We start from the raw sequence: 16,752 nt of genomic DNA, 5'->3' as shown, positions 1-16,752 counted from the left end.
AATTTGGTGGGAATTTCATAATTAGTGACACGTTGCACTGCCACAACCTGAATGATTAAATCTATTCAGATAGAGAGGGAACTGCAACAAAATAATAAATGCAAAAATGTCTACTAACCAACCAACAGTAAGAGATCGCTAGCTTTGTGATTCTAATGTTCAATGAAGTGGCAAAATAGAAGCAAGAAAGACAGTGAGTTTAATGACCCACTGAGAAAGACAGCATTAGGTTGAATCTGCAAGCTTGCATACAATAAAAATGGAGAGGAAACTGGTCATAGTTTTCACAAGGAACATCTTCATTATATCTGATGTCATTAAAGGAAAGAAAGGGAAACCTGACTCAATGAAAAACTGTAAAGTGCTGGGTGGAACACCAAAAATGAAAGGAGTAAAGGTAACAACTAACAATATAATCAATGCACTGAACTGTGGAAAAGCACATGCTGTAAATTAAAAGTTAGAATTCCAGTGTCCATAGGAACTATGAGACTAACAAAAACAAATGTATATGCATACAGCTACATTGTGCTGATGCTACAGCCCAACTGTGTTATATTTACTCCTTTAAGTTTTTGAAAGCCTATTAAGTTTTTGAAAGCCTAAATTTGGATGAAGGACAGGCATTTGAACCACTGACTCCTCACAAAATTAAGGAGGGATCAAAGGAAACAGGACAACGGGCAGAATCAAGATAGTGAGTGTAATTAATGAATTAATTCTGCACAGCTACAGACAGTATGGAAAAGGAGATTAACCATTTGGTCAGAAACCCATTATCTATAAAGGGGCTTTTTTTTTATGCTAAGCAGTTTACGCCAAAATATGAGTACTTTAATAAAAACTGTATTTTCATAAAATATCGTTTGTTATGTACAAGTAAAACAAAACATTGTTACTAACAAATGAATGGAGAATTGCCACATTTGGCAGTCATATCTACAAGGAAGTATTAAAGTCACAACACAAAATAATTCTTCCTTACAGTTTTGACATTGTTTATCAAAGTATGCACCTAAGATTCTGGATGTAATAAATAATAAAACATGTTCAATAAGTTAAAAATATTGTTCTCCATTTTCATAAATAAACAACAGAACTGTACATTAGAAAAAATAATAAAAAACAAGAATATTACATAATATAACAGCTGGGCTGGAAGGGTTATTTACACAATGTGAAAGTGAAATATTTCACAGATTTTTATACAAACTAAAAACAGCTTTTTAAAAAGCACTTCTAATTATGGAAAAACTTCTCCTGCATTCATAAACAGAGTGTCACTCAAACAAGGTACCATTGGGAAAAAAGAAGTCAATGTGTGACAGTTCAGGTCTAATGTGTTTTATACATGCCCTTAAGGTCTGTTCCCCCTTCCCTCCACCCCCCCCTCCCCACCAGTCTCTCCTGACTTCAAAAATCAAAGAACAGGAGAAGTCCAAAGTTATGCAGTGAAATTTTGTGACCCAGAAAACAGCACAGAATATTCAATTATAACATCAATATTTTTGCAGTAGACACATTTATAAGACACAGATCAGTAAATGTATCCATAGACAAATAAACTTTCAGTAAGTCATTACAATACAACAAAAATACCCTGATGATGTGAAAAGCAATTTCTACAACTAATATGGTAGTTAACACAGCAATGGACGGTAGTGCTCAAATATACAAATGCAAAAACTGTTACATGGATGGATTTTAAAAGAGGAAATTCTAAGAAACTTTCACAGTCTCTTCACAAAATGATCACTCAAAACTGCACTTACATTCAATACTATACTTTCAGTTAAATAGTTCCTTATAAGCAAGATGTCTCTGAAAAAGTAGTGGTTACAAAACATACTCCCTCATGTCACATTTTTGTTAAAAAGAATGCCATATCAATATTAATAATCAACTTTTACTTGGTCCAAGAAGGGCATTTGCAGAATTTCTTACTTGCTGAAATAACCATAAGAGATGATACTATCAGTGGAGACGTAAAAATCAGTTCAAAGGATAAAATTTCCAAAACATATCTTACAGATTTTTCTTTTCAGTAGTCACATTTCATTTAATGGAGACAGTTACCACTTACTAAAACATGTTTACATTCAAAAATAATAAATCAATAGGGCAGATGATAAAATCTATCAAAATCTTTCAATATTCTGAATGTATACATTATAAAATAGTGGGTACACTGAAATTACTACTCCACATTCAACACAATCACATACACAGTATAAAAGGACTATTTACAAGTTGTAGCACACTTCCACATACAATGTTCACAGACTGGGAGCATTTTATGAAATTATACAAGAGTTGCGCCCTGTACAACTTGTTCGTGTTGAGTCAACTCCTGGTGGAGAGCCCATTGATGAGGAAGGAGAAGCTATTCCTGGAGAAGTGCCAACCACAAACTTTAGTTTTTTGTGATGGGATGAAATAACACCCTTGCTGCCTCCTAAGCTTCTGTGATTTAACAAGTATCGATGTTGCATTGATGTTGTTGTGTAAGTTGTCATAGCATAAGACTTCAGATGTGATTTGACAGATGTTGGAAGTGGGAGCTGATCAATGCTGTAGACAGTCGTTCGAGCCACTATAGCACGGCAGCATAGCTCCTGTAAGCTTAGGACTGAAAGACAAATATTTCATTCTTAGCATATGAATGTATTACAATTGAAAGTCGTAATATCAGTACAGTCTACTTACCAAATAACAAAGTAAAAATGATTGGACCTTGGCTCTTATAAGCACAAGTTTGAAAATGCTGTTAAGTCTTTCAATTTCAGAATTTTCTCTTTTGGCAGGATAATTAAGAGGAACATGAAAGGGACAGGATATATGCACCTACTCCAGCGGAAAGGTAAAATCTCTTCAAACAATGCATCAGGCAGAACAGGGTTCACGAAATGAAGAGGAAGTAACAGCCAAGATTAAAATTAAAGTGTGCAAGTAATCATGAGTTTTATGTACTTGGTAAATCAAAGATGAGAGTTAAACATGAAGGAAAAGCCTGTGGTGAATGTGTAATACATTAAAGTTCAAATTAAAGAAACGTGAATCAAAAATTGTTCTATGCAAGAGATAGATGGAAGGGAGAAAGAAAAAAGTTCAACATAAATAAATAAAAGAGAAAAAATGGAAAGGGAATCAACCCTTTGCACTCGGTAACTCAGACACAGGGCATCTTATTTAAATCACCACCTCCTGGGCAGTTAGCACACCACACAGAATTGCTTGAGTCTCTTTGTGGAACAAATGAGGCAACTGACTAACAGTTACAGTATACATTAAAACAAAAAGTGCACTTTAATTAAAATGTATTAACATAAGCATTACAGTACAAAACTCTTCATTGTGTGATATTTTATGAAACTGTTCTGGCTTGACTTTTTCCATAGTTGTTTCACTTGAACTGTTTACAAGTGAATCACTGTCATCAAAATCTTTGTCACTCTTGTTACCATTTAGACATTCCTCTGAAAGCTCTACAATCTCTCCCTCAGAAATTGAGTGTGGGTGAGGAACTAGCCATTTTGTGCCAGCTAACATGAACATCATTACAACCTTTCTTGTCATACAGCTACTACAGTTTGTCACCGATTTAACAAAGGCTTCCTTAGAGGGCAGTACTATGCACCATTGATGCCTTTTACAGTCAGGTTCGACAATGGAGCATGTGAGTGCTATGAAAAATCATGTCGAATGAGGCTCACAGTCGGAGTGGAAAACAAAATTCACAATGCTGAGCACCACTCATATTTAGAGTGGAAAGGGTTAAAGGGCTACATATAAACTAACTTCACTGGAAAAATCCCATATGCTGTTGCTAAGTGTTTTGTCAAATATAAATATGGTGGGAGTATATAGTCCTGTCCTTTGAGGCGTGTCTGATCATTCCCCGTAAGTAGTCCCAAGAAATCACAGGAAATTTAAATCAAAATGATCAGATGAGAATTCCAATCTGTACCCCCCACAAAACTGGTCTCTCTCTTAACCATCTCCTCTATCACTTCAGTTAAATTGCAACAATTTTAATGGTGATGCCGTTGGGCTGACTGGTGAAAGCATATTGCAATAAGTGATAGAATTGATGAGTCAGTCAAAACTACTGGCAGAAATAAAAAAAAAAAAAAAATATATTCTAAAGGGTGACAAATGCTTCAGTGCCACTGCATTCTTTACCTCTTCTCTGAAGAAGGTATGAATGTTTTAACACTTGTCAGCTTTAGCTTCCGTTATTTATTTTTTATGATACTCTTTTGTGGGGAGGAGGGCGTGTGAGCCTTTGCATTTTCATTAATGAGATTTTCCCCTCCTCCTCATTTTACTTGCATTTGTTTACTGATGACAGCTGCAATTCTCTCTCTCTCTCTATCTCTCTCCCTCTCAACATTTTCATGTAATTACTGTTCTCAGATTTTGTAGGAAATAAGACCCCAGTTTTGAAACTTTTATTTCTTGTGGTTATTTTAGTGTTTGAGAATAGTAAGTCTTTTCACCTTTCTATCCTTTTATCTGCCATTACAGTGGGAAAATAAATAAAGTAAAATGAGAACAAACAACAAACCAGGAAGGGAAGGGGTGGGGGCAAGGAAAGAAGAAAAAGAAATGGTAGTAATCCCACAGTAACATAATTTGGCAGGAAGCAAGTAAAAAGTCCAAAACTTGGTATTCAGGTTATACAGCCAAATACTGAAGCCAAATTCTATAGCAGAAAACACAATGAAACAACTAAATTACTATAATCCATTTTTAATTGATTACCAAAGCAGTAGCTTGGATTTGTTTTCCAATTCCAATATTCACTCAAGTGTAGTATATATTACATATGCAATTTAAATAATTTTCACAGAATTCAATTCATCTGCACCTACATAGTATACAACTCATTAAACAAAACTTATTGACTGAAAAATGATAAAATTATACAAATTAAAACTATACCTTTATTTGATCGCCACAGTCTCTCCATCCCATTACGGTGCAAAGCCATTCTAGAAAGCTCACTGAAACTTTCACGAATGTTGAAATCACAAAGTGGACTAACTTCAAAAAATGCCATTCGGTTTTTTGCTGCATAAGCTTCTGCATCCCTTGCATCCACTTGTCTTTTAAATTCCAGGTGAAGCCTGTTGCCAACAAGTACTTTTGGAACACCTGGAGCATGCTATCAACAAAAATAAATTAATGAATATGGACTGGTATGAAATATTTCTGCAACAAGATAACAAAAAATAAACAAAACAAAAGTAAGGACCACTGATGGATATTAAATATCAATAAGTCGGGTGACAAATGGGAACATTGTAAGGGATTACCTATAGAGCGTTCAATCTAATTACATGTGACAGTATGCTGTACAGTCTTTTAATGCTGTTGTTATCAAGTAGCATTTGTTGCATTGTGTCCATCTACAACCTAATATCAATTTCATAAACTTTAATAATTTTGAATATATTCCGCTTAGCTTGGTTCCAATACAGCTACGAGGGTACTCTGAAGTTTCATAAAAACAATTCACTTTTGTAAGAAGCATGTGCTACATGTTCTACAGTTCTATTATGTATTTTAATCTTCCACACAATGGTATGTCACATATTTTTGATGCTCACAACAATCCTGGAAACTCAAATGAGTCATAATCAATACACCTGAATATAGGTGTCACGAATTTTACGAGTAGCACTCAAACCTGAGTCAATTCTCACTATTGAATAAAGATGCACCATTTCATGTGTATAACAGAAGTAATGATTATAAGAGATTAATGGCCACAAGAAAGGTAGTTACATCAATACCATTCATATCTGAGACAGACACCTCAAATTAGTGACAAAATAAATTAAAATGTCCCTTATGTGTTATAAAATTGTGGATCAGAGCATAAAACATCATTAGGATTGTTTGTTAACCAGTGAACGTCGCTGTCAGCTTACTGGCTATTGTCTCTGGAATTATTTCCTTATTTTGTTTTCTTTGTGATGTTCCCCCTAACTCCAGATATCCTGTGCCACGACCGTAACATGGATGTCTCACACCTCTTCTGCATTGTGTTGCACTACCCATTCCACTGGACGATCACTACACAAAGTGGTTAAGGCACAGCATTGGGAGAGAACAATATCCCCCACCCCCCCTCTCCCTCTCTCTCCCTCTCTCTCTCTCTCTCTCTCTCTCTCTCGTGTGGTGTATGAAAAGTTTTTTTTTTCATAATAATTAGTCATTTTACATTCACTTATGGATACAAGCTTGCTCTACACTTTTTCTAGTTGTGGTCTTCAGCTAAACACATCCATGCTCCTCCCACGTTTTCTAATGTCATCCACCCACTTTCAAACTAGTTGTTGTCACCCCTTAAAAAAAAAAATTGCTGGGATTCCTGCATAAAACATCTGTTGTCCAAATACTACGAGCCTGGCTTCACGTCCCACCCATGTACAGTCTTAGACATAAAAACTGACCGCCGGCCGCCCGCCACAGAGACTAAGTCAGAGTCGTTCACTTAAGGTGGCCAATAAAACTGACCGCCCCTGACAACTCTAAGTCCGACCATCTGCACAATCTGGCAACACTGTAAGATGGGGAAGTGTTAGGAGGAAGTGTTATCTACTTCCGAGTAGATATGGATGGAGTGAGCCCGTGGTCTTGCGGTAACCGTCGTGCATTCTAAACTTAGAGTCGCATGTTCGCGTCCAACAGTTTCTTTTTTTTTTTTTTTTCCACATCTCGGTCTAAAGTTATGAGTCTAGTTGAACATCGAAGACAATTCGCTTAACATTATACCCACCCACAATAACAAGTGTTCCAGAAACAATTCCGCAGGACAGCTCGTGGCTGCGTCGCGATCATACCAGCTAACACTCGAGCGTTTCCTCGTGCTGCAGCGGCTACCGGCCACTGGCCAGACGCCGCCTGAAATCCGGTGCCGCCCATTTGAAGGCGGAACCATGCTGTCAGTGCATGTATCAATGCCATTTTCGAATTTGAAGTTCTAGTTATCATCTTGCAGTTAAGCATTGGGTTTTGCATACTCGAAAATTGTGAACTACAGTTAAGCATTGTAAAAATGAGTCGCAGGTGGAAAAAGGTGTAACATCTGCAACACAACGCTTACTTTAGTATAACAGAGGGGTGAATGTAGAGGAGGCAGCTAGAAAGATTTGAACTGTGTGTGGAGTGAGTGCTTTTGGCAAAAATACGCCAGAAAAAGATATTCTTGTTTCAACAAAGATCGTTCTGGCATGAATGATTTTCCACATTAAGAAAGTCTCGACTACTGATATATGTGACAGATTACCATTTTACCATCATGCGACATTTGCATTGAACAGGCGAAGTTCAGAAGTCTGGTGTAGGAGTACTGCATGCTCTAATTCGAAACAACAAAAATCAACGGAGTGACTATAACTGAACGTCATGAGGTCGCTCATTGAGCATTCCTATCCAGTACTGTTACTGGTGAGGTGTTATGATGCCCTTATCGTTAACTTCCTAAGAAGAAATGAAAGGCTGAGCCCCACCAAAAGACGAAGACTAGAGTAAAGTGTAGTGTGAACATGATATTTTACATTTGATAGCTCCATAAGTGTGTTTTGGTCTACGAATTGTGCCCCAAGGGGTGTGTGCAACACAGCTGGAATTTGTTGTCAACAACTGAGACCTTTCGTTCGCAGTGTAAGAAAGTCGAGCAACAAAACTAAATCACCTGTGCTACTGCATGATAACTCACTCTGTTGATTTGGGAAACAAAACTATCTAGGAGATTGATAGGAAAGTCGTCTCTCAGACACTTGTATTGATAGGGAAGTTCTCTCTCAAGAACTTGTCCCTCTCGTCATATATTCGTAAAATTTTACCTTTCCCGGTCTTGATCGATCAACCGTCAAGACAATTCATTTCTAGACGAAAATACTTTTAAAACTACACTGGTTTAATGACATCGTTAGAACCAGTGGGTTTCTACAGGCGTAGAATTTGCAAACAACTTTAGCATAGTCAGATTGTTGTAGATATGGTGAAAGGAAATTCGGCAGCTGATTAATTTCACTTTGATGATTAATGTTGCGATTAGTAAATTAATGGAAAATGCAATTAAAATATTCACTGTACTAATACAAATTAAATTCAGCTTACTACAGAAACATCACGATGGCAATCTATCTTAATAAAGCATTATGTGTCTGTAAGACGATTGAGCCTACTTTAACATGAATTAGTAGAATATTACCGACTTTTAACTTCGAAAAGATCTGTATTTACTTCATTTCCTGTATCATTCGCAAGTATTATGAAAATGTGGCATTTCATAGATAAAATTATGTATTCACAACAACAAAAAATATGTCGGCAGAAAACAAAAGTGGCATTATGAAATTGGGAGTATCGTAAGGTTTCCGCTCTGACACTAAGGCTTACTGTAAGTAGCAAGCCGAATTTTGCTCGAGCGTTATCTTACGATTCCCTTATTGAGTTTGTATCTGCCTGCTTGTAGCTCAGCTACAAAAGAATTAAAAATCTGGCTTTCAGGGAGTCTCGAAAGGCGAACGAAAGCAGCTTGCACCTGGTAGCCAAGCATGTTTCCTGGGAACTGGTTTTTTCTAAAGTGGGAAGATATCCTTTTGTAGTTGAATTGTTGGCAAATGTCAGTCAGACGTGTGCCGTTGGTCTAAGCGTTTCGGTATATTGAATTTGTACCAATGATTTTTCTACAGGTTTTTTCCGTTCCAAATAGAGAGTTGAAGTCTCCCATTAGTATTTTCACATCGTCTTGGTGAATTTTGCTAAGAGTATTTTCGAGTGTGTTCCAGAATTTTTCGACATTTTTGGTGTTTTTCTTATTTTCGTTGTTGGTGGGGGCATGTGCATTGATGAGTGTATATTTTTTACTGGGGCTCTGAATGAGCATAGTCGTAAGTCGACTGGTGATGGCTGTGATTTCTTTGATAGAACTGATGATAGATCTGTGTTCGAGAAAAGCAATGCCGAAGATTGGTACGCCTTTCGCTACCTTTTGTTGTATTTTGCTCTTGAAGATGCAATGGTTTCTGTAATGCAAGGTTTCACAGTCAGTGAGTCGTGGTTCGTGAAGAGCAAGGATGAGAATTTTTTGTTGGTCGATTTCTTTTGTGAGATTATTTAGTTTTTGTGCTTGGACCAATGTACCGATGTTTAGTTTTCAAATGCATGTTTTCTGCTTGTAGGGTAATTTACCAGAGATCTTCGATATTCTCTGCCGTGCTAACCTGGCCTCCCCAGAATCCGAAATTCCAACTGCCGCCTGTCGACTGTTTGCACAGTTCATGTTTGCTTGTGTTTCATTGGTTTGGCCTGGGTGATTCCAGGACCGGACAGGACCAGAGGGTGTTGAAGCCTTGGGAAGCAAATATTTTCAGCCGAGCTCATTGACCTAACAGACGGTGACCAGAGTAGCGGTGGTTTTCACTCAGACTTGCGTGGATTTTGAGTTCAACGGATTGAGTAGTCGTTGAGGATTGTGTTAGTATTTGGTTCACCCCAAGTATTTGATTTCCTCGGTACCACCCATATGGGGGAGGGTTTCCCTTATCGGCCCCACGGGATTATTATTATTATTCTTTCTTTTCTCAGACGTTATGTCTGGTCTTATTATTATTATTATTATTATTGTCATTATGTCATCAGCAAATCCCACCACTGAAATAGATGTGCATTGTTCGACTCAGTATTTCCATCACATAGATATGGGTTATCATTACGTTACATTGCTGCTAGTAGACATATTTCTAACTTTTTCTTGGGCAGTTGCTACCTGTTACTCCATCATAGGAATTTAGGTGCGCAGCATTGTTGCAATACAGACATTCAAATTATCCGATTTCTGTAATTTCATTTCGATACCAGATCGTTCTAATCGGATTCAGCCAGTCAGGCTTAATGTGGATATCCGAATACGACTCTCATCATGGGTAAACCACATTCTTAATCGGACGGTTGAATCTAGATCACTTATTTATGACAGGGCCTGAATTCTTAAACAATGTGATAAATAATAATACCATGTGTTTATTACTAACATTTTATTTAAATATAAATATATGAACGAACGAGATAATAGTTTATTTACAGGAGCAGAGCCCGATCCATCATAGCAGAGCAGTGCGAGATTGGTTTCAGGGCCAAGAGAGGATAAAGCTGTTGCCATTTGTTCCACAATCACCGATCATCAACCAGATAGAGAATATGTGGGCAGAGGTAACAAGGTCATTGCCATGTGGACCTACAAATGCAAGCGACCTTTGGACGAATATAGAAAACGTATGGTGGGAAGTAAACCATCACGCTACACTGTCGACGACTTAATGAAAACAATGCCCCTACGCCTTCGACAAATCTTACGTAATGATCGTGGGTGAGTTGGTTACTAAAAGTATACTCGTCCACAAAACCCATGTGGACAATTATCTGATAGTCGGTCAAGCTTTGCTTTGTCGCAGCTCTTTAGATACAAGTCCATTTACTTTCAGTCTCCTCCTTACAATTCTTGCAATGCAAGGTAATTGAAAAATGTCACCCACTCGACGCCAACTGAGGAATTGACTGGTGCGTGTGTTGTTCAACACACAGTAGTTGTCACCCTCACTGGAATCAATGACTGTGTGTGTGTGTTTTCGTGTTCACGCACAATCTGAATCAATACTATTAACATTAGAGAGACAACCAACAATAAATATTGCATCAAATTTGACCTTTCTCAGCCTCGTGATGACTGGGTGTTGTGTGATGTCCTTAGGTTAGTTAGGTTTAAGTAGTTCTAAGTTCCAGGGGACTGATGACCATAGATGTTAAGTCCCATAGTGCTCAGAGCCTATTCCTATTCAAATATGACTGTAAAGTATTTTAATGCGATGGGAAGTTACAAACTGAATTTTTACCCAACCCACGACCTGCATATTACGTTACATTAAGTAAGATGTATTAACTCCATAGTATCGTTAGCAGAGACAGTGCGCTCTTGTTGTCGAGGCTCGCGACAAGTGCAGCGATTAGCAGTGCCCAATGCTTCCACGATTTGTTTATGTTGGCTGAGCGTGGACACTGCAGCAGACGCTTCGCCGTAAACGGAAAGAAATCACCTTGGCTCTGACTGCAGTGAGCGGATATCACTGCCTACGTGTTCTTATGGTAACCACCGTGAGACTCTATTCACAGGTGCCATGGAGCAATTGCAACGGGTATCATGTCATTAGTCATCAGAATATTAACCAGTGATGAAATGTCCACTCTATTTGAATCCCAAGAAAATAGGAACCTTCTCACAAAGGAATGTGAGGTGATACCAAAATTTATCCAACATACGAAAATTAACTGCAGGGCTTTCATGTATGCAGTAGTAGCACACAAGGAAATATTATGTCTTGGAAGCGTATATTTCATTTCCTCTTCTCATATTAACGCCCTTGTTTTAGTATGAAGTGAGAAAAAAACATGAAAAACTAAAGTTCCTGAGAAGCATATCAGTCATTTCCTCTTCTCATATCATAACTTTTATTTTAGTATGAAGTAAAAAAACAAACAGTTTAAGTTTGTGAAGCATAATATGACACAAGATTCTTATCGTAGGCGCTATCGGAAACGCAAAAATCAGGGAGCTGTCCATTCTTTTGTCCAAGAGACTGTCTCCTTTCATGCATTACTCTCTCTGGGAGATTCTTATTTAAGGACTTGTGGGCATCAAGTTCTTCAGCAGAACAAGCCTTATGTTATTGTGCTAATTACGGTATGGAAAAAATGCAACAAAGACGATTTCCCCTAAAGCAGTGGGGATATTTGCAAATGTCTGTATTCAGCAATGACTGCCAGCTGCCATAACACTTCACAGAATCCATGCGGCAGGCAATACAACTGTGCGAGCACTTCAGACTTCATTCAGTAAGACGTCAGGAGATGGATGGAAACGTCGCTTTCCTAGTCGTAATCAATCCAGAATGAGGTGTTATTAAGGTAGTTGAGCGTTCTAGCAATTAAACTTTTATGATTCCCAGATGAGTATTCCGATAGCCAAAAGAATCCGTTAGTGTGAAACTATCGGGAACTGCTTTAATATCAGACTGCAAGAATTTGAGACAATACGTGGACTCTTCTCTTCGCTGGGTGACCTATTACTGTTATTTAGGATTCTCTCCGTCCTAGGCGTAATGCAAATGGAACTTCAGAGGCGCTTTACGCTATTCTTGACAAACATCAGCAACTTGTAATCACCGCCAATTACAAAAAAATGGTTCAAATGGCTCTGAGCACTATGGGACTTAACTTCTGAGGTCATCAGTCCCCTTAAACCTAACTAAGCTAAGGACATCACACACATCCATGCCCGAGGCAGGATTCGAAGCTGCGAACATAGCGGTCACGTGGTTCCAGACTGATGCGCTTAGAACCGCTCGGCCACTGCGTATTACAACTGCGTGATGATATGGCTCAGGTTGTCAGTAGTTGTGTTGGTGTTATGCTGTCAAACTGCTTACAGTAACGTTAATGGTGGCACACATAATTTAGCGCTGACTACCTACTTAAGTAAAGATGGTGTTGTGGCGGCATCGCTTCTCTTTATTTGGCCTCAGCTTGAGTAATCCGATTTAACGAACATAGTAATCCATTCGCAGGCTGCTAATGATACAGTATGACTACAGAGATCATCGTGCGGGTATTACATTAATTCTGCAATGAATTGCTTAACAAATATTACCCTCAGCTATGCAGCTGGAATGACTCATTACATAGGTACTCTATGTAGCACTTGGTTAAGGGATCAGTTCGCTGCAATCCTGCTTCTACTGTACGTAAATACTCGTATACTTCATAAATGGTTCAAATGGCTCTGAGCACTATGGGACTTAACTTCTGAGGTCATCAGTCCACTAGAACTTAGAACTAATTAAACCTAACTAACCTAATGACATCAGACACATCCATGCCCGAGACAGAATTCGAACCTGCGATCGTAGCGGTCGCGCGGTTCCAGACTGTAGCGCCTAGAACAGCTTGGCTACCCCGGCAGGCATACTTATTACTCACCATTCGTTATTGACTAAATAAGAACTAGAATCTGATTCGCATATATATGACATGGGTTAGCGCCGGCACAAAGCAATGACTAAGGGTTGGATGCCGTTGAAGTCCCGTTACACTGATGGCAAGACAAATGTTCGCAAATCGCCTCTATTGCCTCAAGAAACAATTGCATCTTAAATATCGAAGGACCGACGTCCACACTGTCACAGCCCGTTGAAATACAGCTAAGACGGCAGATGAATATTTGTGACCGACTGGGCTTCGAACCTGGGCCTTCTGCTTACTAGACAGACATGCTGATCACTGCACTATTATTTTTTAAAAAAATAATGAGAAGACTTTCAGCACCAGGTAGGCGGAGGCAAAGAGGGCAGGGGTCGAAGATCCGAGGCCTGGCCTCAATGCCTCCCCCATACCTGTCACTGAGCAGCTGCATTATTCCCATGTATTCCATGTTTGTACCCATATATACCTTTAAACTGTGGAAAGAAATTGAAGTAGTAATTAAGGTAAAATAAATTACAGATTGCCGCCTCCAATGGCGTGCGCTCCTTGTAGAACATTAACTTATAACGGTGAAAAGGGTGACGGAAAAATACATAAATATTCACACAGAAATATATTCACAATTTAAGTTATTTTGCACTGGATGCTTATGAGGTCTGTAAGGAAGCCTTTTTTTTCCGCAAATGAAAAAAATTTCGGAGCCGGAGGGGTTTTGCCAAATTAGAACAGTTCTGATTTTAGAACCAACGTAAAAGAATATTCCAGGAATAAAAAAAAAGTGAAAGAATATTATTCTACTTCTAATCAAAAAAACTGTCCACCTCTTCGTAACCCACATAAAGCAATAGATTAAAAAAATTTGAAACCATTCCTTATATTTGTTATTCTTCTTCAGCCTAAAATGTTCTTCTGCGATATAAAACATGTACTCTTCTAAGTTCTGTTTGTTACGACGTAAAACACAAACTGTCCCATAAGCCACGAATAACTGTTATTCTTTGCGGACGGGTAACATTTCCAGTCGGGTTGTAAAGCTTCAGTTATCGGTATATGACTTTCTGCGGTTCTGTTGATAGTGCTAATTTCTTCCTAGTCCAGTTCCAAATTCTGATTCTATTTGCACATAAGAAGATGTGCTCTACAGTTTCTACAAGCCGACATTTGTCGCAGTATGGAGATGGTCTCAATTTGATTTTTCATAATCGTTCCGCTGAGGATATGGTTTCGTTTACAACGTCGCACCATACGGCACTGACTCTAGTTGGTAGAATTTTATTGTTGATATTTTTCCAGACGTTCGTCCAGTTTTGTAGGTTAATTTACCGGAATTGGTTTGTGAAGACGATGTGTGGTAATATAATCATAGACGGTTCTAGTGTTGGTTTGTGCTAGTGGAAGTCTTATACAGCTCCATTCGCCATATTGCTTTGGGACATAATCTAGGCTGGCATGCTACATTAACAGGAGCGTTCCTATCTCCAGGATCTAACGAGAGGAACAGAAGTTTTGTGATGCTTGTCTTAGTGGCATGTATTAGTTTAAAAGCACGTCTTTAATTCCAAGTCCTCCATTTTGCCTCTGCAAAGTCGCCGTGTGGAGGGATACTTTGAAGATATTTTGTTTCCACACATACCAAGAGGCTACAGCTAATGTTTTATGTGCAGCGACCTGCAGTATCGGTAAGGCTGCTGCGACATGATATATTTTGCTAAGTATGTTTGTATTTATAAAGTGAACTTTCTGCAGTCGGTCTAACAATCGTATGTCATGGTCCTTCAACAAGGTTCCGATGACATTAAGTTTCCGCTCCCAATTGTTCGTGGCCATGCGCTTGGGATTCGCCCTTAACCTCAAGACGAGTTGGAGTCTCTCTTCAGTTACATCTAACCAGTACGCACCTGTTGCACTATTGTAAGAACTGAGATGCAGGTTCATTTGGCTACAAGAATGCATACGTTCCTCGAGCATGACGGGGCTTCTGCACATTCATTTCCCGGAAGGTGGATCATTAGATATGACACTTTTCTTGGCCTTCAAGGTCCTCGGACCTTATCTCTTTGGATTTTTACCTGCGTGGATGGTTAAAGGCGAAGTCTACAAATAAAAGGTAAACCCAAGAGCCGATTTGATCGTTCGGTTTATGAATAGTGCAGCCCTCATAAAAGAACGCAAAGACGACCTCAGTAAGGCTACACGAGGTGTTATCAAGAGAAGTGAAATGTGCATTGAAGTTGGTTGGTGAATTTTTGAGAATGAACTTTGAACGTCATCATTTGCCTTTGCTTTGAGTTTGTTAGAGTTACGTAGTAACAACTGCATCTCTGTACTCAATAAAAAGTGGACGCATTTATATGGAAGCTTTTTGTCTGTACTACCACCTGCGAAAATATGTACTATTCCTCCTGAAACACCCTGGATATGGATATATGTGTGGTGTCTGTTCTTTCGGACATGTCCGAAAGAAAATGCTTCATGGCATTCTGCAACGACCTTCGATCTAGTTGCAGGGGCTGATACAGATTTCAGAGATGCTTGGGTGTCTGAATAAAAGTAGATGCTACGATTTTTGTAGGGTCTACTCTAATTTTCCTCCGTGCACACGCTGACAGAAAAAAACGTGTAATACTGTGGCCATCTTGCTTAAAGAGATTCTAGGCAGTACACCAGATCTGGTACTTTCATCTGTTTTCGACCTGTCAGTAAACCACTATATTATGTCTCCTGCACGGTGTTGTGGTTCGTTTTTCCACTGATCTCTGCCTCCAACTGTTACATGGCAAAGTTTATTGAAACAGCTAGAAGTTATTGTGTTGTTAGTCGGCATTTCCCCAGCCATCGCCTTCCTGATTTGGGATTCCGTATATTCTAACTATATCCAGTTATTTCCAATTTTTAGCCTTTATATCCCTACCGCTGCCTCCATTTTAAGCCACAGGTGTAAGACGGGCATGTCTAGCATAGTATCCATTGCAAGAGTGGATATCCTGCTAATTCCATCTGTTTGTGAAAGCAGGCCAGTCTCTGCACTTTGCCAGATTCCCTAGCAGCCACCTTCTGTTCGACTTTGTTCATATTATAGGCCAATAAATTATAATTGGTCTTTTTGCAGGGATGTATATCCAGTACGTACTGGGTTTAGACCCCAGTTTACCCTACAGCAGCTTCTAGTGCTTGTAATATTATCTTTCACAGTGGAAAATATTCTTTATGTGAGGTGTTCATAATAATTTTCCATCCAGGGCTACCCCTAGATACACTACAACCCTCTCTAAAGTTTCATCGAGAAACATACTTTTTCAGTATGTGCGCTGGACATACTTCCCCATAAATAATACTACACCAGTTTTCGTGGGGCTCGTCTTTAAATACTTTTTCATGATGTTCACTGCACATAGGTTTAACAATACTAGCAAATTTTCTAAGTCTTACTGTGAGTAGATCGTCTACTTATTATTTTCAAGAGTAGTCTCCCGCATTCAGCTCATCTATGAGTTCATTCACCACTAGGTTCTTCATTTCTAACTATTTACTCGAAGGTCATATTACTCGACATCCAGGAAGAGACAGAGAGCATCCAGAAAGGGTAGTGCTTTTTCCACCTTCCCAACAAGTTGGTGAAGTGTTACTTCACATGATTTGCTTCGCAAGTATTATGAAAATGTGGCAGTTCATAGACAAAATTATGTATCCACAACAACA

The 16,752-nt window shown here is 38.8% G+C and overlaps 1 protein-coding gene across 1 annotated transcript in view; it reads right to left on the bottom strand.

Annotated features, from left to right (window-relative positions):
• Nucleotides 1–824: 824 nt before the first annotated feature.
• LOC126236719 (ras-related protein Rab-40C) overlaps nt 825–16,752 on the bottom strand; it is a 42,790-nt gene continuing 26,862 nt past the window's right edge. Inside the window, exons 3-4 of the mRNA XM_049946242.1 lie at nt 4,945–5,167; nt 825–2,629 (exon numbers count right to left, since the gene is read on the bottom strand). Coding sequence (XP_049802199.1) covers nt 2,295–2,629; nt 4,945–5,167 — 558 coding nt within the window. The 3' untranslated portion in view covers nt 825–2,294. The remainder of the gene's footprint in view (nt 2,630–4,944; nt 5,168–16,752) is intronic.

Source organism: Schistocerca nitens, chromosome 2, assembly GCF_023898315.1.
Source record: "Schistocerca nitens isolate TAMUIC-IGC-003100 chromosome 2, iqSchNite1.1, whole genome shotgun sequence".
NCBI lineage: Eukaryota > Metazoa > Arthropoda > Insecta > Orthoptera > Acrididae > Schistocerca > Schistocerca nitens.
The sequence above is the reverse complement of the archived record's forward strand: the minus strand, read 5'-3'. Positions and strand labels throughout refer to the sequence as shown.